At 42.6% G+C, this 19,649-nt stretch overlaps 1 protein-coding gene across 1 annotated transcript; it reads left to right on the top strand.

The window, feature by feature from the left end:
* The first annotated feature begins 5,986 nt into the window (after nucleotides 1-5,986).
* On the top strand, nucleotides 5,987-9,148 carry LOC135534300 (homeobox protein Nkx-2.3-like). The gene is made up of 2 exons (XM_064961349.1): nucleotides 5,987-6,769; nucleotides 7,768-9,148. Exons 1-2 carry the CDS (start codon nucleotides 6,298-6,300, stop codon nucleotides 8,400-8,402), a joined length of 1,107 nt encoding a protein of 368 aa, XP_064817421.1. The 5' UTR covers nucleotides 5,987-6,297; the 3' UTR covers nucleotides 8,403-9,148.
* Nucleotides 9,149-19,649: the final 10,501 nt, after the last annotated feature.

Here is a 19,649-nt window from a genome sequence, read left to right as displayed (position 1 = left end):
CTACATACAGTAAGAACAAACAACAACACGGATAGGCCGACATGTTTTGTGATTTTACCGTGATATAAACTATAGCGGTGTAGTAGGCCTATCAAGTTCATCAGAACACTAATAACAGAAAGTGAGACCACAGCAGCACACCAACGTTTTGGCGCAAATGAAGGACACATTTTTGGAAGCTACGAGACATCAATCTTCGATTGTGAAAGTATTTTTTTACGCATGGAAACGTTCCTTATTCATAGACCCTATAGCCATGGTCTGGTCTCCCATCGTGTTTGTTATTGGAGGTATCTTACCTTATGAAAATAACCTAATTGTCCATAGTCATTGTCCAAAACAAACAAACGAACCGGTCATCACACGTGCACTCTTCTCAGTAACTTTAAGTATAAAGATTGTGTTTACTTTGAGCCCAGGCCTCCCTTTAACCCTCTCAAACCGGCCGTTGTAAAGGGCGCGAGGCTCGAGCCCGGGGAAGAAGAAGTCCCAATCTAAACATCGCGAGCGGATGAGATTATCTCTCGTCTCGCTCCCTTCCCTTTTCTCTCCACTATAGGCTGCCCAATGGCTCCAACCGCAACCAAGCATTCGGCCCTGGCGCCTATACTTGGCCACAATTGACAGACGACAAGAGGTGTAGCATTTCCTTTTGTTGCCCCCCCCCTTACCCTCTACCCTTTAGCCCCGACTCCTTTCCCAAAAGCCAAGAAAACGCGTAACACTGAAATGTCAGTGATGTGACACAGAAAACAAATGAAATATATCGTAGAAACATTGTTTGAAACAGCAAAGACCAAAGGCCGGCGACGGGCTGTTGTTTTTCCATTTTGATTTATCGTAATACTTTAACACTTAGAACAAGGCGGCCACATACTTTAATACGTGTAATTAAACATATCAAAGAGTTCGGATATATATTAGGCCTTGGTTGATGTGATACATCCCGCCATAAAAGCAGCCTCAGCATCCAGAGAGAGAGAGACTTGGCGAGGTCCGGTGTCCCCTTGTGCTCATGTTTGGATCACGGCCCGGCGGGAGGAAAGAGACGTCATGAGGCATAATAAGGTGAGAAAATCCGACGGTTCTGTGTTTTGTCCAACAGCGTTTGATTCTCAACGCTTTTCCTGTTCTCGTCGTTTCTGTTCGGAAGCTAAGGCTGCAGTCTATAACTGGGTAATTAAATGTTGGGGACTGACTCACCGGTGTATCATCCTATGCACCTAAAATAACAGCTGGATAATGAAGAATAAAGGACAAAAAGGCACAACATTTCTGAGCAAATGAACGCAAATAAATATAATCAACGTTAACATATGAGTTTGCCAAAAATAACAACAACGATTACTATTATGAATATGTGATAAAAGCATAATAGCTCATGAGTCTGACAGCACAAATTAGTTTTTGCAAACGTTGATTGTGAATAATAATGATAATAATCATTATAATTATGATTCACAATCAACGTGTTCAAAACGAATTTGTTCTGTCGTATCCAAATAGCCTTCACCTACTAATAACTTGAATTAGTAAATCACAATTGTATAAATGGCATGATCATGAGTAGAACACAGTACAACTCTCTCTACAATTACGTTTTAGCCCTAGTTTTATATTGGTTAGAGCGTTGGACTAGTAACCAAAAGATTGCAAGTTCAAATCCCAAGCTGACAAGGTACAAATCTGTCGTTCTGCCCCTGAACAGGTAGTTAACCCACTGTTCATTGAAAGTAAGAATTTGTTCTTAACTGACTTGCCTAGTAAAATAAAAAATAGAATAAATATTCTATCTAAATTATTTTTTATTTTTCGTGAAGGTCTATTTTCATTGAATGTACCAAACAAATACAATTCAAAAAGGTTGATCACATTTCGTTCATAGAACAAGCATATGCCACTCTGACCATTTAAACAAGGAAAGAAGCGTTGCGTTTAAAAAAAATAGCCATATGAATTTGCACGAGGCTACCAAAATATTCAAACAATAAAAATGTACTTCCGTGCAATTACACTTTCACGCAGTATGATTCATACAGGAGAAACATTCGGCCTAAATGTAAACAACGTTTTAAAAGACTACAATAAATGTATGTTTTTCGAGATGCTTGTTTTTTTTATAAGAAGTTAATGGAAAAATGTTTCAGTCGTTCGTGTAGCTATCGAAAATATTTAATCCACTTAACCATCCATCAACAACGCCTAGACTAACTTTTCCGGCATGAATCTCCTGAGCATCAAATCAAATCAAATTTGTTTATATAGCCCTTCTTACATCAGCTGATATCTCAAAATGCTGTACAGAAACCCAGCCTAAAACCCCAAACAGCAAGCAATGCAGGTGTAGAAGCACGGTGGCAAGGAACAACTCCCTAGAAAGGCCAAAACCTAGGAAGAAACCTAGAGAGGAACCAGGCTATGAGGGGTGGCCAGTCCTCTTCTGGCTGTGCCGGGTGGAGATTATAACAGAACATGGCCAAGCATGGGGGCAAAACTATTTACCAACGCTTCTCCTTGACCTCAGAACGCATCGCGTTACCCAACAGTCGCTTGGCGTCGTTGGATGTAATGCTTATTTAAACTACATGAACGAACATGGTGACTCGAGCCCCGTTGTCAGTCTAAACACAGTCCACCGGTGGCCTTGTTAGGCACTATTTTACGAGCGTCCCGACTTCCACGAGGACATGACCGGTGGCGTTGATATACCACGAATCAGAATGCGCGCCGGCGTGTCTGCGAGCCGTGTAACCAGACTTCATCATCAGACATATATCTGACAATATCCGCCCTCCTCCTCCTCTAGGTCTCTTTCTAGTCAGTGAATCATTGTCATGAGTAGGCCTATACGCCTCTGCAGTGTCTTGCTATGGTTTATGGTTGGGCCTAGTAGGCATCTGTATTAAATCAGATTTCAGGTCAGATTTCAGATTGCATTTGATTCGACTTTATGGCACAGATATGGTGCACGCACATTTGAACGAAGGAACACGTACACACACACACAGGCACACACACACACAAGCAGCAAATGGGTGGACTAATCTGTCTGTCAGAGCTAGCAAATACTATGGCACCTCTCTGCGTTGTGTCTGATGAGGGAAAACCCTGCCTCGCTGCCATGCATGAAAAAACGTTACTCAGGCTACAAGAGTGTCTGTGTGAGTGAGGGACCGGTCAAGAACCGGGGCACAAAGTGACAGCCGCGCGCGCGTGTGTGTGTGTGTGTGTGTGTGTGAAACGGAAAGGGAGTTGATAGGGAGCAGATTGTATTGGCTAAAAACGTCAATCAGTTTTGATGGAGGAATGTTAATTGCCACGGAACCCTGCTTATCGTCCCACGGAGTTATTAATACACCCGGATAAGAAGGCGCAGAGACACCCGCCATGGGCTACTGCTGCAGCTAGCTACTCTTCGCATAGTCTTTTTGTTTATTTATAATGTGTACGATGTGCATGGCATCTTTGGGCTAACGTGCTGCTGCAGCACGGCTAACTTATAGGCTAGTCTAGGGCTAGGCTACTCATGATATATCGGTTATTGCCAATGACCTACTGTTCAAATTTGGGAAATTACAAATAGTGTTATGTTTGTTATCCTTCATCAAAAACGTAGATCTGTGGTTCCACAGCATTAATTAATGTGGGGACCGGTGCTGCGTTTTTGCATGCAGTCTGTGGAAGGTCGAAACGTGTACCTGCTGTGACACATCTGCTCTGACATTACATACAGATGTCGTTTTTTGAATGCCGTAGAGATACACCCTTTCCTTCTTGATTCATGTCACCATTGGTGTATTGTGAAGCATATACACTGAGTGGACAAAACATTAAGGACACCTTCCTAATATTGAGTTGCGCCCCCTTTCACCCTCAGAACAGCCGCAATTCGTCGGGAAATGGACTCTACAAGGTGTCGAAAACGTTCCACAGGGATGCTGGCCCATGTTGACTCCAATGCTTCCCACAGTTGCGTCAAGTCGTCTGGATCTCCTTTGGGTGGTGGACCATTCTTTATACACACGGGAAACGTTTGAGCGTGAAACACCCACATGCGTTGCAGTTATTGAAACACCGGTGCACCTACTACCCTACCCCGTCCAAAGGTACTTCAATATTTTCTCTTGCCCACTGAATGGCACACACACACACACACGCACGCACGCACGCACACACACACACACACACACACACACACACACACACACACACACACACACACACACACACACACACACACACACACACACACAATCCATGTTTCAATTGTCTCAAACATTAAACATCATCCTTTAACGGGTCTTCTCCCCTTTCATCGGTTTGGTCCCGTGTGGCTCAGTTAGTAGAGCATGGCGTTTACCACGCCAAGGTAGTGTGTTCGATTCCCACGGGGAACAGTAGGAAAACATAAACAAAAATGTATTCACTCAACAGTGCAATTCACGCTGGATATGAGTGGCAGTGAAATGACTAATACGAAAACATTGAAGTGGATTTAACAGCGGCTATCAATAAGGGATCACAGCTTTCAACTGGTCAGTCTGTCATTGAAATAGCTTGTACTCCTATTGTTTTGTACACTCAGCGTAGAGCCACATTTCTCAACTGGTCAGTCTGTCATTGAAATAGCTTGTTCTCCTATTGTTTTGTACACTCAGCGTAGAGCCACATTTCTCAACTGGTCAGTCTGTCATTGAAATAGCTTGTTCTCCTATTGTTTTGTACACTCAGCGTAGAGCCACATTTCTCAACTGGTCAGTCTGTCATTGAAATAGCTTGTACTCCTATTGTTTTGTACACTCAGGGTAGAGCCACATTTCTCATCTGGTCAGTCTGTCATTGAAATAGCTTGTTCTCCTATTGTTTTGTACACTCAGCGTAGAGCCACATTTCTCAACTGGTCAGTCTGTCATTGAAATAGCTTGTTCTCCTATTGTTTTGTACACTCAGGGTAGAGCCACATTTCTCAACTGGTCAGTCTGTCATTGAAATAGCTTGTTCTCCTATTGTTTTGTACACTCAGCGTAGAGCCACATTTCTCAACTGGTCAGTCTGTCATTGAAATAGCTTGTTCTCCTATTGTTTTGTACACTCAGCGTAGAGCCACATTTCTCAACTGGTCAGTCTGTCATTGAAACAAACAGTCCAAGATACATAGACCTATACAACCGTACAGGCCTACTCTGTGGGCCGGTTCCCCGCAAAAAGATTAAGCCCTAGACTAAAACGCATGTTCAATGGAGAGTCTCTATAGAAAGTGTTCGAGTCCAATATCTCTGTGTCCGGGAAACCGGCATGGCTCTATGGAATATGTTGGCCTAGCAGAGCCCGGACACTTGACCTTCACGCAGTGACAGGCATATAGCTCGGCGTTTTCTCCTCCTGCTTTTGCTCGATAGCCTGTACAGATTTCTCACTCACGTCCCCAAGACATATGGCACATCCACAACCTGTCATTGACGCACTCCAACACAATATGTAGATGAAGTTGACAAGTTCACAAAAAGGGAAATTACTTTATGTTCAGTATTTCATTGTCACAGCGCATGATCAGCTGGGTTTCCTCGTTTTCGCCATGCGTAAAAGTTATATTTGAATTCCAGTTGATGGCCTATTTTGAAATAGATGTATATTTTTTGTCACTGTGTAGGCTATTTCATGCGCTCCTGGAAAGAGGGAGAATGCATATGCGTTTGGTGAGAGTTTTTTGTCTCTCCGTCATTCTCAAATGTGATTCCGGACCAAGTTATCTTAACAAATCATCCAAAACATATGAATAATAATAACACTGATAAATGCGTAAATTAATGGGCAACATATATGCCTATAGCGTAGAAAATGTAGGGAGGGTATTATATATAGTGAGGGGGTGTACAATGGAGGCGGGTCACCCTCTTCAATACCTCTGCTCTTCTCCCCTCCCAACGCGTCCAAATACTTAGCTCGCTCGCGCACTGGCTCCTCTCACCACCTTCCCTTTCTTTCTGTTTCGTACATCCCGCCCCAGACCCAGACCCAGTGACATCACGGGAAGAGACAAGGGGCTTCGCCCAGCCCTGCTCCCATCTCCAGTTACAAAAACACACAGGAACTAAATTGTCAAAAGATCGCACCGCACGGCTGGTTTGTCTATAACCTATGGAGAACCAGGCCACACTTATAGGACTAAACCTTTAACCAAACCTTTGTTTCTTTTCATCAGGGGATGAGTTGGGATATCCAGCCGTTTAGCGCGCGCACCTCCGATTACCGAGCCTCTAAATCAAGTATTATTTAAAACGGGCGATATAGTATCATATGTTACTCAGCGGGTTCCATTTCCTTGATGCGCGCGAGCAGGACCTCGATGGCATGATGCTCCCGAGCCCGCTCACTTCCACGCCGTTCTCAGTCAAGGATATTCTGAAACTCGAACAGCTAGAGCAGCAGCAGCAGAGGCAGCGATCTCAACAGCACCAATCTCGACATCTGGACCCGCTACAGATCCAACACCTGTCCCACACCCAACAACACTTAGTACACCCGGACTCGACCCAGCAACAGCAGACCCAGCCGCAGCACTTCCAGGCGCCACCGTCCTGTATGCTCGCTTCAGCGGTCGACAGCCCTCCGTTCTCGGACGGGGAAGACAACATGGCTTACCTGAGTTCTCTGGCGGCCCAGGACGGGCATGGAGAGGCCAGTCTGTCCCCGGAGATGTTCGTCCATCCCGGGATGGGTCACCTGATCGACCCGAAGCTGGAGGTAGACCTGGAGGATCAGGAAAACAGTGAGTTGAATAATAAGATGTTTTTTTTGATATTTTTGTTCTGCTGAAATGATGTATGAACAAAGGGACACAAAAGCGTCGCTTTGAATAAAATACCTAATATAGCCTCGGTATATATACAACCAGAAAATGTAAGGATAAAGCAATACATTATTGCGGAAGGTGACAATGTGTCTTATAAAGTGTCTTGGTTTTAGGCTAAATGTTAAGGGGCAGGAGTTTCGTGAGTGTGTTATGATTTCAAAAGACACAAACGAGGCCTGTTATAATTCGACAAAAACTACATTTTAATCCCAAATGGGGCCTGGAGATTGTTAAATAATTCAATAATCTTGTCTTTAAATATCTGACTTTTTGAACGTTTTACAAATAAAACATTCATTTAAGTAGGCAGGAGAATAAATATCTCAACGGGTATAAATATGTTTTCATTATGCCCTTATTCTAAGGGCTGCATAGACTGAGAAAATAGTTGAAATCATGACACACAAATGTTATTGGACTATAACTACTTTATAACCAACAGAATAGCATGACTGTTATAACCAATAGAATAGATTGAACGTAAATATGTCTTTAAAATAAACGACACAGAGTAGGCCGAGCCTGCAACCAAGTGAAAGTTAACATTGTGGAAAAATGGTTGTCTTTGGTTTTGATTTATGGTCATAACTTTATACAGTATTTCTCACAATATTGCGCTTTTGTTTCTTTTACTTCATTTATCTAAACTCCTTTATCGTGAAGTATACACGTTTTGAATAGTTTGGACGTTTTACTGTCACGGTTCTCACAAGGTAGGACTATACTGTCTGACAAAATAATTATACATTAATGTCAGTAAAACGAAATGAGTGAGCTATACACATTCAAATAAGTTACATTATGAAATATATTTCCCAAAATATTTTGTATTTTTATAGGCTACTTTAATAAAACTATATTCATATTTTCAGAGTAGCCTACACAATATTTATGCTCATATCTTGACACCACAGAGAGCTGTGGCGTGGTGTCCAAGCCGCTGGAGGGTGAGGACAGCGGCCAGGGGGACTCGGATCGGCCGGCCAAGCAGAGAACCAGACGGAAACCCCGGGTCCTCTTCTCGCAAGCCCAGGTGTTCGAGTTAGAGCGACGCTTCAAGCAGCAGCGGTACCTGTCCGCTCCTGAACGAGAACACCTGGCGAGCACTCTCAAACTCACCTCCACGCAGGTCAAAATCTGGTTCCAGAACCGACGGTACAAGTGTAAGCGGCAACGGCAGGACAAGTCCCTGGAGCTGGCAGGACACCACCACCCTCCCCCGCCAAGACGAGTCGCGGTGCCAGTCCTGGTCCGGGATGGGAAGCCCTGTCTGGGCGGGACTCAGAACTACAATGCTCCGTACGGGTCGAACCCCTATAGTTACAACGGATACCCGGCCTACACGTACAACAACCCGGCATACAACAGCAATTACAGCTGTACTTACACCAGTATCCCTACTCTCCCCCCAACCACCACGGCTAACCCCTTCATGGCCATGAACTTGGGGAACATTGGGGGGCTTAGCGCCTCTCCACAGCCCCAAACGCACCAAGGGACAGCGGTCACGACATGTCAGGGCTCACTGCAAGGGATCCGGGCCTGGTAGCCCCACTCCGGTTACACCTTGGATAACACCAGAGCATTGTTTTACACCAACACCGGTGACATTAATCGAATCCTCTCATGTCGTTTTTTAAAGGGTTCTTCCCCTTTTTAAAATAAAGGGAGTTATTTCTCTGCAGTATTTCGGAAACAGTGTTGTTTTTATGTAGTTATTGGCCTTCGTGTCTGCCTGGTGGGGTGACTGTCGTTGGATTAAGACGGAAAAGGTGCAAATTCAACATGTTTACTCCACTCTCGGTGAGGGTCAACAGAAAGAAGCTGTGCGTAACGGTTGAAATGGATTTATGACCAACAATGGTCGCATTTTATTTGAATGACAAACAATCCAGTTAACGTTGGATATATAGGATAGGCCTTGTCACGGGACTAGACGTTTGATAATTGTGATATACGGACTAAGGGTGGTCTAGTTACTATGTCCGGATTATTCAACACTGATGGTCTATAGGTGAAGTTCCCAATCTACTGTTCTCAAGGATTTGCTTGATATTTCTAATGTTTCTTTAGCCACGATGACATGAGAAGTGAGAGAGAGTGTTTGATTGTTTTCAAGTTTATGTAATTCATTGACATTTATTTGATTAATTCCATTTTCTCATTTAAAAAAGTATTGGAATGGCAGAAATTGAAATGGAATCCAACCTTGGGCTCTGAACACAACTAACACAATTTTATAAAATCTCATAACTTGCTTTCGAAAACGAATAAATTCCATATTTTGCTACTTTGCGCAAACTTTCCACGGTCCATTACATTCTTTGTGAGGCTCTTGAGAGTTTTCTATGGTGGGATCCTAATTCTCCCACTGTGCGTGAGTGTGTGAGAGAGAGAGAGAGCGAGCGAGCGAGAGAGATGGATAGGCTAACTTCCCGTTATCTACAAGTTGTTCTAATTTGTCAAGATGTCTGATATTATTGAAAATATCACCTGCTTTTCGATGCGTCTTTAATTATGAGTATAGAAAATGGGGATAGAAATAAGCAATAATGTTACAACATGCTGGATAAGAATAATCTCTGCAAATCACTTTCATCACAATCATTTTCAAAAAGCCACATCTAAAGGAGAAAGACGACTGACAATGAATAGACTACATTGAGGCATGAATGGCCCCTTGGCAAGATACGACATGGATATCAAGACAAGAAAAGGCTCATTCTCTCTCTTTAGACACAATTCCACTCAACCGGTGTACAATATTTAAATGAAAGCTGTGCATTCAAAATGTCCTATTCCCGCAATAGCAGGTAAACGTATTGCAATTGTAGCCTACATATTCGAACACATGAAAATAGCTTTTTTAGTGCTAGTCTGATTCAGGTTGTTATCCACAGCTTTGTTATAAAATCTTGCCATTTGGAAATGTGTCGCGCCCGGAAGGCGGTTGGAGAAGGCCAGGCAACAGGCACACTCGAATTAATTGTGCGGGTGCCAGTCTGTGTGAAAAGAGGAAGTTACTCTCCATTTGAGGCGCTTTAAGGACGCGATTAGCAACCTAAAATACCCTGAAAGAAGCAGCTCGAGCGGGGCTGGAGAGGCCGAATAATAGGCCTTATTGGATTCCTGGACAAAAGGTGTATGGTAGGCTGGCCCGGACACTCAGCAAAGACAAAAGAACCCAAGAGCTGAGAGATTGACGTCCTAATATTCCAAATTGAGGCACAGGCAGTGCGTTATTTTAACTGGCTGCGCTATACTGCGATTGGGATAGGGAAAAAAAGTGTTCACTTTTGTTCGCTTTTGGGGAGGTTTTTGTTCCCGAAGAAAGGGCCTCTGATTGGGGCGGAGAGGGAGAGCCCCAGCCGGGGCAGCAGGGCTGGAGGTTAGGCAACGGGGGGCGGCTGTGTGAATGAACGGTTATTATTGCTACAAGTTTCACCATTTCTGTCGATCTGCGGGAAAATGGAGGACAAGGAGCAGAGAGAATTCAAGGAGGAGAAGAAGCATGGCGGCCTGGTTATGAGAAATGGGGCATTGCATTTTGAGAAAATAATATTTTTACAGAATAGAAATATAATCCATAGGTATTTGATCTTTCTTATATCAATTTTGCAATCAATGTCGAAAATACCAGATGTTGATAGCCTGGGCTATTTGAAATAGCCTACCATAAGCTATAGACTTAATGTCAGTCATTCAATACACACTGAACATTTTATTACGATGCCTACATCTAAGAAACTTGATAGTCTAATTAATTAAAAGATTAACATAGCAGCCTACTTGGACTGCAGTGAGTAGACAATATGATGTTTAATTTTCCCACTATGTGACCATCTGAATTCACTATTCCTTATGGGCGGCTCAAACCTGTCATCATCACCTTTTGTAACAGCCAAACGTTTTGGATAAACGTTTTATTTAAAACAATTTGTGCAATTTGTACTTTTTCCGTTCACGTTAGCCTACAATTGTTCAATTTCTCATATTTTAATAATGACAGACAGAGCTAGCCTCTGGCGGCAATGCCGTTGTCCCGGCTCTGTGGGAAACCGCCAGGCTCACGCATACCACAGTGGGCAGATCTGCAGAGCGCGAGGAGAGAGGAAGTGGAAATTAGACAGACACGCGAGCAGGGGTTCAGGCCAAAGACATTATCCAGACGAGGAGCAGCCGTCATCACAAGGCCTTGTCGATGAGCGCCATAAATACTGGTCTGGGGAGAATCTCCGAGGATACCTCCCAAATGGCACCCTATTCCTTGTTTAGTCCAATATTTTACATGGGCCTTGGACAAAAGTAATGGACTAGGCGATATAGGGAATAATGTGTCTTTTAGGACGCACCATGGGGGAGAATCTCTTATTACTAAACAGCTAAACTCGAGCATCAGATGAACACACTCAATACGTCCCAAACTGCACCATATTCCCTTAATAGTGCACTACTTTTGACCAGGGCCCATGGGGCATTATAATGGAAATAGAGTTCCATTTGGGACGTATCCACTGTTACAGGGACTGGGAAAGGAAGGATCACTGTCGGCCTAGCTTAAGTGAGCTCCCCGTGGGAAAGCGTCAGAGCGCGAGAATAGTTGAAGAGTTGTCATGCAGCATAATCTTCCGGGGACATATTTTGAAGGGAGGAGAGGGGAGAGGCTCCTATACTCGACACAAATAGAGCATGATTTCAGATAAACGCTGGACGTGTTGGACAGGTTTGGTTAAAACAGGAACGAGCGATGGGCCTACGATACATTCTTAAAACGTAGGTCTATAGGCTACAAAGTATATATTTTTTAAATGTAACCTTTATTTAACTAGGTAAGTCAGTTAAGAACAAATTGGTATTTACAATGACGGCCATACACCGGCCAAATCCAGAAGACGCTGGGCCAATTGTGCGCCGCCCTCTAATAATAGTATAATACTAATAATACATAATCATTATTGGTAATATTGCTATTATGTCTTTATTAGCATATATTGTTACTATTGAACAACAGTGTTGCAATAATAGGCTATTAGAAGAAGTTGTAAAATCACAAGCAATCATGCAGGGTTCACGCGCTACAGGCCACAAGTACAGTTCAACTGAATCATTCAACGGGAACTTTAGGTCTGAAGACAGGATTTTGACTCCAAATAGCCACTTGTTGTAGAATTATTTTCCTAAGCTCTCTGACAACTCTCATCCTCCTTTGCTTAATTTGTTTTTCGTCTTTCCCTTATCCCTCAGAGTCGCAAGAGATGCTCCCTCCACAACCACATACTCAACCAGTTCGCCCCTCCTGCGTGTACCTCTTCGGCTATATTTGTATCGATCGAAATCATCAAATAAACCCTGATGGTTTGGAGCGACTCGACTACTGTATTATCCTATCCGGGCTCTATATCGGAACCATGCTCTCCCTAATCTCCTGTTGGGCCCAAAACATATTTAAACCAATCAGGACTCGCCTAGTGTTCTCGCGCTACTAATGGGGATTAATTGAGACGTAAACAAAAGGAGGCCTCGAGCTTGTCACCCCACTGATAAGCAACGTTCTAGACTAGAGACAAGCTGGCGTTCTCACTCCACCGCTGCTTCAGGAGTAGAGCCATAGAGCATACCTGCTGTCACATAGCGAGACCAGCCACTTGATGTATGCAAATAGATTTGGAGACAGCATGGCGTCGCCTCAGGACGCAGCCTAGTCTGGCTGCAGCGGAGTTTACGTTTCTGATTTGCATCAGTTTTAGAATCAGCCAGGACACCCATGCCACAAGCCATTATTTGACGTCCATGCAGGTATGAGGACGTCGGGATATGACGTTGAAACCGCAACACTAGGGGCAACAGTGAACGCTGTTAGCTTCAAGTAGGTTTCGCTAGGCGTTATGGGATGGGAATGACGGGCGGCTGTGTAAAGCGTCTGCCTCTGATTCCAAAAAATGCAAGTTCGAATCCAGCAATATAAACTTGTTTTTGATATTTTTGTTTTAAGCCTATCCCAAACCTTAACCCTAAGCTTAACCATTCGGATGAACGTCTAATTCTAACGTGAGACTGTGAGAGCTGGTAGTTTAGAATACCCAATTGTGGTGTGAGGCTCTCAAATTCAAAGGACCAGAGCAAGCTGCAGCTTGCTGTGTTGGAGTGACATGGAACTTAAATAAAGAGAAGCGGTGACCACGAGGAAGAACAACACAAATAGGCAAATTAAGATTCTAATCGATTCTCCATGAGTGGAATGGGAAGGTTAATTTAGCCTTATGTCAATACAATAAAACAATAATTACCCAAATGTTTGTGGTTTTGATTTGACATCAACACCCATGGAAAAATACCAGAAAAGGTTGGTTTCAATTAGGCTATTGACACACTTGCAATTTGGTCAAGCTTTTTCAATAGGCATAGAGTTAAAGCAGCCAATGCTTAAATGTGATTTTTATGGATTCATATTTTTTATTTTACGCCATTCATATATTTTTGTAATTATGCTATTATTCTTAAAATATTTTCTGACAGTTTGACACACATGCAAACAGTTTGGTTATGCGGTTCTCTCTACACATGACCCTAAACTCTTTACACTAAACCTAACCACAACCGCATCCGGAGCCGTTTGTTTGTTTTCCTCTCAGATGGCAGATTAAGACCTATTAAACACTTATTAGTCATTATTTCTCTTTAAATCTACACAGCTGTGTGTGTGTGTGTGTGTGTGTGTGTGTGTGTGTGTGTGTGTGTGTGTGTGTGTGTGTGTGTGTGTCGAAATGTCAGAAAATACTTTAAGAATAAACAAATATGCATGCTTAAAATAAGAAAAACACAAAAAGATGCATGAAATCTAGGAGTTTACACAACATTACAATAAACAATAGTTGACAGGCACACAAATAATTACAAAGAGAGATTGGTTCCAGAAAGTTTCGGGCCAAATTATCTGAATTGGTCCGTCTTTGGACAAAAGGTGTCCGATTGGGTGTCACTCATTAAGATCAGTTCTGACCAGAAGAGAACTGTACGGAAACTAGAGTCTTTCAGAGTGTGAGAGAAGTGGATAGGGCCTTGGCCTTTGGTTTTGAAGAGAACGGGTGAAACAACACGCCCTAAGGAGGGCCTGGCACCCTATTCCCTATATTGTAGCCAGGGCTCTCATCAAAAGTAGTGCACAATATTGGGAATAGGGTGTAATTTGGGACGCAGGACAGCCCTTGCTGATGTGGGTTGAAGACACATGACACCGCCTCCAGTTGTTGCTTTACAGTACCGCGTTTGGTTTGATTAATCGCCGGGGCCTTTAGTAACATCTCCGCTAAAGAGAGAGAGAGGTAGTCACAAACAGAACCGCCCGCACCTACTGTATTTACCTGTAAGTGCAGTTACCCCCCCCCCACACACACATTTCCAAACTGAAGTACGTCATTAGCAGCTGTTAATGACTCGTGCACACTCACACAATATAGCTCTCTTCCTTGCTTATAATAAATAACAAAGCCATGTTTTCACCAAGACGTGCCCAAACAGCGCGCGCGCAATCTTAACTGGGAGAGGAGGAAGAGGGGCAGGGAAGGAAGGAAGAAAGAATCAACTGCTGTCATCACATTCCCCAAGCAGAGAAGACATGTTAGTTAAAGACTGCAGTTAACCATTGGATGGTGTGGGATGTCGACAGCGCTTAATTTGAGCTGGATCCTGTCGGAACAGGATCTGGCATTTCTCGGTTTTGGACGGTTTCGTTCCGGTGCCTCTTTATTGCATGACATTTTTTCTCTCTCACATTTTGCAATGTCACAATTATAATAAAAGCTATCAAAAAGTTCATTCGAGTTGCCTCTTCGTTAATTCTCAGTTTGTCAGTGTCAAAGTAGCCTGTCATTTCGATCATTTGTGCAGTAGGACCTATTATGGTGCTTTCAAGACAACTGGGAAAAACGAGGTCAAATCATTACGTCAGTGATCTTCAGGTTGGAAGTCGGATCTCTAGAAAGAGGCCTGGGTTCCAGACTTGGAATTCCGAATTGGATGACCGTTCAAAATGAATTTGCACAGCCGGTGCTAGTTTTTTTCGAGTTCCCAATAGTCTTGAATGCACTGAAGTCGTAAGTATGAGAATTTCAGTTCCGAGTTCCAAGTTGTTTTGAACGTAGCATTAAAAATGATTATGCCCAAGTATTCAGTCATGTAAAATGACGTAGATTGCATGAAATGCGTTTATAAAAGGCAAACATTTTCCCGGACCGTAGCCCACTAAACATTTTCCCCATGTGTGCAACTTATGTAATGCCTCAACACTACTGCTCTGTGCCACTACAAAAATGTAGTAATATGCATGCAATGTTTTATTATTATAAAAGAGATTTGTTTCTCATGTGTTCCGGTAACTTAGAGCTCCCCAGGTCACTCCTCTCTCGCACGCACTTTTTATTCCTGTACCTCATGATTTACTAATTAAGCACTGGATGTCGGTTGTGTATGCGGCTATGGCATGATGCAACATATAGGGCTGGCTGGACAACGGACTAAAGTAGAGGTCTATATTATAGGCCGTTAAATATGGGCACTATGGTTTACAGACAGTCTCAGACATCCGAACAGCTGAACATTTTCGTTTTCTTCTCCTTGCCAAGTTTGTCATCCAAGTTTTACTGTTTCTTGTGCTGGGAACCAGGCTTTGGCGCGGGTGCGGACCTCCAACCGGGCCGAGGATAGGTCGTTCATCAGCCGCAAACATCTAAATATTTATCCCCTCTCTGATCTAGGCCTTACACGATAACCACCCAATGCTACTTTCTAGGTCAAAACAGACCTCGTTTCTGGGAAATTTCGGTGGGAATCATTCATCCAGAGCTGACCAACACAACTGTCATCGTTTACATGTGCGAGGCTAACAATAACATTGTATTATTGTTACGAGGCAACCGATTAGCACCCCAGCCTGGCTGAATCACACAGGACACTTAAACCCACCCCAAAATAAAACATACAAATGTTGTAGTCTATTTTAAAGCTTTTTTTGTGACACTAACTATTCTTGCCAAATTGAAGCCATGGGACTACAAGGATCTATGTGCGCAAAGCATAGTTCTGATATATTGAGCATTCCACGTTTTCACATCCCAGATCTCAGAACTGTTTTGTTATTCTTTTATAACCCATTAATAGCATCACCTAAAATGCAGAGTATCAAAATCCTAAAACATTTGTAAATCTGTTTCTTTTTAGGGGGGTGCAATCGTAGATAGAACCGTATGGCTCTGAAATGTGAACCTGGGTTCAGCCATGAGGTTCTGTCTGGCCCAGAATGTACAAATGATTTCAATAGAGAAGTAGGCTACAGACGTTTCATGATTAAATAAAGATCTTCTTTCTAATCGCAACATCAAATATATTAATTAATGTTCATCACACATTTGTTAAAGCGATAGTTCCCTAACATGACAAATACACTATATCCTATGGAGAACTAGCAACAATGCTAAAGCTTAGCTCTGGATGAGTAAACTGATGTAGTATTCTGGTCTCTGACACCCAAAGTCAGTAAACTACGTGCTAGTTATCAATAAAATGTGGTAAGATTGTAATTTTAGTGAAAGAACCCTTCCATGGAGGCCTATTAGGGCATATCTAAAACGACTCAGCTGACTCAAACAATCAAAGCTTGATGATGAGTTGGTTATTTGAATCAGTTGTGTAGTGCTGGAGGCAAAAACCAACACATGCATCTAAGGGGGGCCCCAGGACCAAGTTTAGGAAACACTGCTCTAAGGCACCTGTATTTGTTTCTACCATAAACAGCTTACGTTATGGACATTCTTCTGAAAAAGTGGTGAAAAAAATTTGAAGTAATTTAAAAAGAGGACCCACGATATAAATAATCAAGGATGTGGGACTATAACGTTCTATCTGCAAAATGTATGGTTTTGAGATGAGCATGTTAAAGTGATGTCTTTCATGCCTCAATAAGTAAACTGAACCAAACTATAAATGCAACATGCAACAATTTCAAAGATTTTACTGTGTTACAGTTCATATAAGGAGATCAGTCAATTGAAATAAATTCATTAGGCCCTAATTAATGCATTTCACATGACTGGGCAGGGGCGCAGCCATAGGCCCACCCACCGAGGAGCCAGGCATAGCCAATCAGAATGAGTTTTTCCTCACAAAAGGTCTTTATCACAGACAGAAATAGTCAGTTTCATCAGCTGTCCGGGTGGCTGGTCTCAGATGATCCCGCAGGTGAAGAGGTCCATTGCTGGTGTGGATACACGTGGTGTGTGGTTGTGAGGCCGGTTAGACGGCTTGTGGTAGAGAAACTAACATAAAATTCTCCGGCAACAATTCTGGTGGACATTCCTGCAGTCAGCATGCCAATTGAAACTGCACAGTGGCCTTTTATTGTCCTCAGCACAAGGTGCACCTGTGTAATGATCGTACTGAATAATCAGCTTCTTGATATGCCACATCTGTCAGGTGGATGGATTATCTTAGCAAAGGAGAAATGCTCACTAACAGGGATGTAAACAAATTTGTGCACAAAATTAGAGAAATAAGCTCTTTGTGTGTATGGAACATTTCTGGGATCTTTTATTTCAGCTCATGAAACATAGGAACAAGACTTTACATGTTCCGTTTATATTTTTGTTCAGTGTATATAACACACACACACACACACACACACACACACACACACACACACACACACACACACACACACACACACACAGAAAGTATTGAGACCCCTTTAATTTTTCCACATTTTGTTACATTACAGCCTTAATCTAAAATTGATTAAATTGTTTTTTCCCCCTTCATCAGTCTACACACAACACCCCATAATGACACAGCAAAAACATCCTCCAGATGTGACACTTGGCATTCAGGTCAAATAGTTCAATCTTGGTTTCATCAGACCAGAGAATCTTGTTTCTCATGGTCAGAGTCCTTTAAGTGCCTTTTGGCAAACTCCAAGCGGGCTACTGAGGAGTGACTTCCGTCTGGCCACTCTATAATAAAGGCCTGATTGTTGGAGTGCTGCAGAGATGGTTGTCTTTCTGGAAGGTTCTCCCATCTCCAAAGATAAACTCTGGAGCTCTGTCAGAGTGACCATCGGGTTCTCGGTTACCTCCCTGGCAAAGGCCCTCCTCCCCCAATTGCTCAGTTTGGCCGTGCGGCCACCTCTAGGAAGAGTCTTGGTGGTTCAAAACTTCTTCCATTTAAGAATGATGGAGGCCACTGTTTTATATATGCCTCGACACAATCCTTTCTCGGAGCTCTGCTGGCAATTCCTTGGACCTCATGTCTTGGTTTCTGCTCTGACATGCACTGTCAACTGTGGGACCTTATATAGACAGGTGTGTGCCTTTCCAAATCATGTCCAATCAATTGAATTTACCACAGGTGGACTCCAATCAAGTTTCAGAAACATCTCAAGGATGACGAATGGAAACAGGATGCACCAGAGATCAATTTCAAATCTCATAGCAAATAAGGTATTTGTTTTTTATTTTCAAAACATTTCTAAAATGTCTAAAAGCCTGTTTTCTCTTTGTCGTTATGGGGTATTGTGTGTGGTTTGATGAGGAAAACATGTATTTAAACAACTTTAGAGTAAGGCTGTATTTGAACAAAATGTGGAAAAAGAGAACGGGTCTGAATACCTTCCGAATGCACTGTATATAACCCTACATATAACTACTTTTGATTGTCAACCCAGCAGTGTGATTGGATTGCAGACATAACCTGCAGGCACAACGTTATGGTGTTTGGCCCAGATAGAAAGTTAAAACAATTCTTTATAAATATACTTAAAAAAACAAAAACAATCTGACATCTCACATGTAAAGGACCACCTAAAGAGCAACTATGGGAATTAACTATTTTCTTACCAAAATGTCAGAACCTTATAGTCCTAAGGTCATGAAGTAAAGAATTGCTGTGTTTGGTTCAAATGAGAAACACCCGTTGAATGAAAAGCATCTGAGTAATGAACCGTTTATTATGCTTCAGCCCTATTCCATCAGGACCAACCAGCAGCTGGTTAAGTCTGGTCTGTTCTATGGCTTATGTTCAGACTGCGGCCTAGAGAGGCCTGGTCGCTGTCTCTGTTACGCTTGTACACTCCTTGCCACTCCTGTCAGGAGAGGCATGTTAGCTAAAAAGACCTTGGCAAAAGCCTTGGTAAACGCCTTAAGGGAAGTGCACAAAAATAAGGAGTATGACTAAATCATAAATCATTAAGTCTTTTTGCTTAGACCTACTTCACCAATGTTGTCCATCTAACAGGGTTGGGGTCAATTCCATTTCAATTCAGAAAGTGAAACAAATTCCAATTCCACATTTTCCATATTAAAGAGCTTTGAGCAGAACCGAAATTTCAGTGTATTTACTGAATTGACTAGAATTTAAATGGATTTGACCCCAACCCTGATATCCTAGTAATTTTATTCTAACCTAATACAATGGATGATATAGTCTAGGCCCCACATGCTATTGTAACATGGTAACAACATTTATTTGCATCTGAGCTCCAAGAGTGTGCGGCTCTCTTTTATTTTTATTGTAACATGGTATACCTCGGTCTGTCGTCCCTCTGGGTGCAACTCCGAACCAGTATGACAGTGGATAGCCTAAACATTCATCATTCTCTGTGTATTTCCAGGAGATATTATTCTCGTGTAAAACACACAAGTAACAGCCAAAATAAAGGAAACAATATTATGAAGTGTGTTAATAAGGCATTGGGCCCCATGAGCCTTCAGAACATCTTCAGTGCACCTTGGCATAGATTCTACAAGTGTAG

This window comes from Oncorhynchus masou, chromosome 5 (genome assembly GCF_036934945.1).
Source record: "Oncorhynchus masou masou isolate Uvic2021 chromosome 5, UVic_Omas_1.1, whole genome shotgun sequence".
In the NCBI taxonomy this organism is placed as follows: domain Eukaryota; kingdom Metazoa; phylum Chordata; class Actinopteri; order Salmoniformes; family Salmonidae; genus Oncorhynchus; species Oncorhynchus masou.
This window is presented reverse-complemented; position numbering and strand designations above follow the sequence as displayed.

What these genes read in the sequence shown, in the direction of transcription:
- LOC135534300 (XM_064961349.1), top strand. Translation starts at nt 6,298, where the DNA reads ATGTTACTCAGCGGGTTCCATTTCCTTGATGCGCGCGAGCAGGACCTC. An exon ending in CCTGGAGGATCAGGAAAACA is followed by an intron (nt 6,770 to 7,767) that starts GTGAGTTGAATA and finishes TTGACACCACAG; the next exon opens with AGAGCTGTGGCGTGGTGTCC.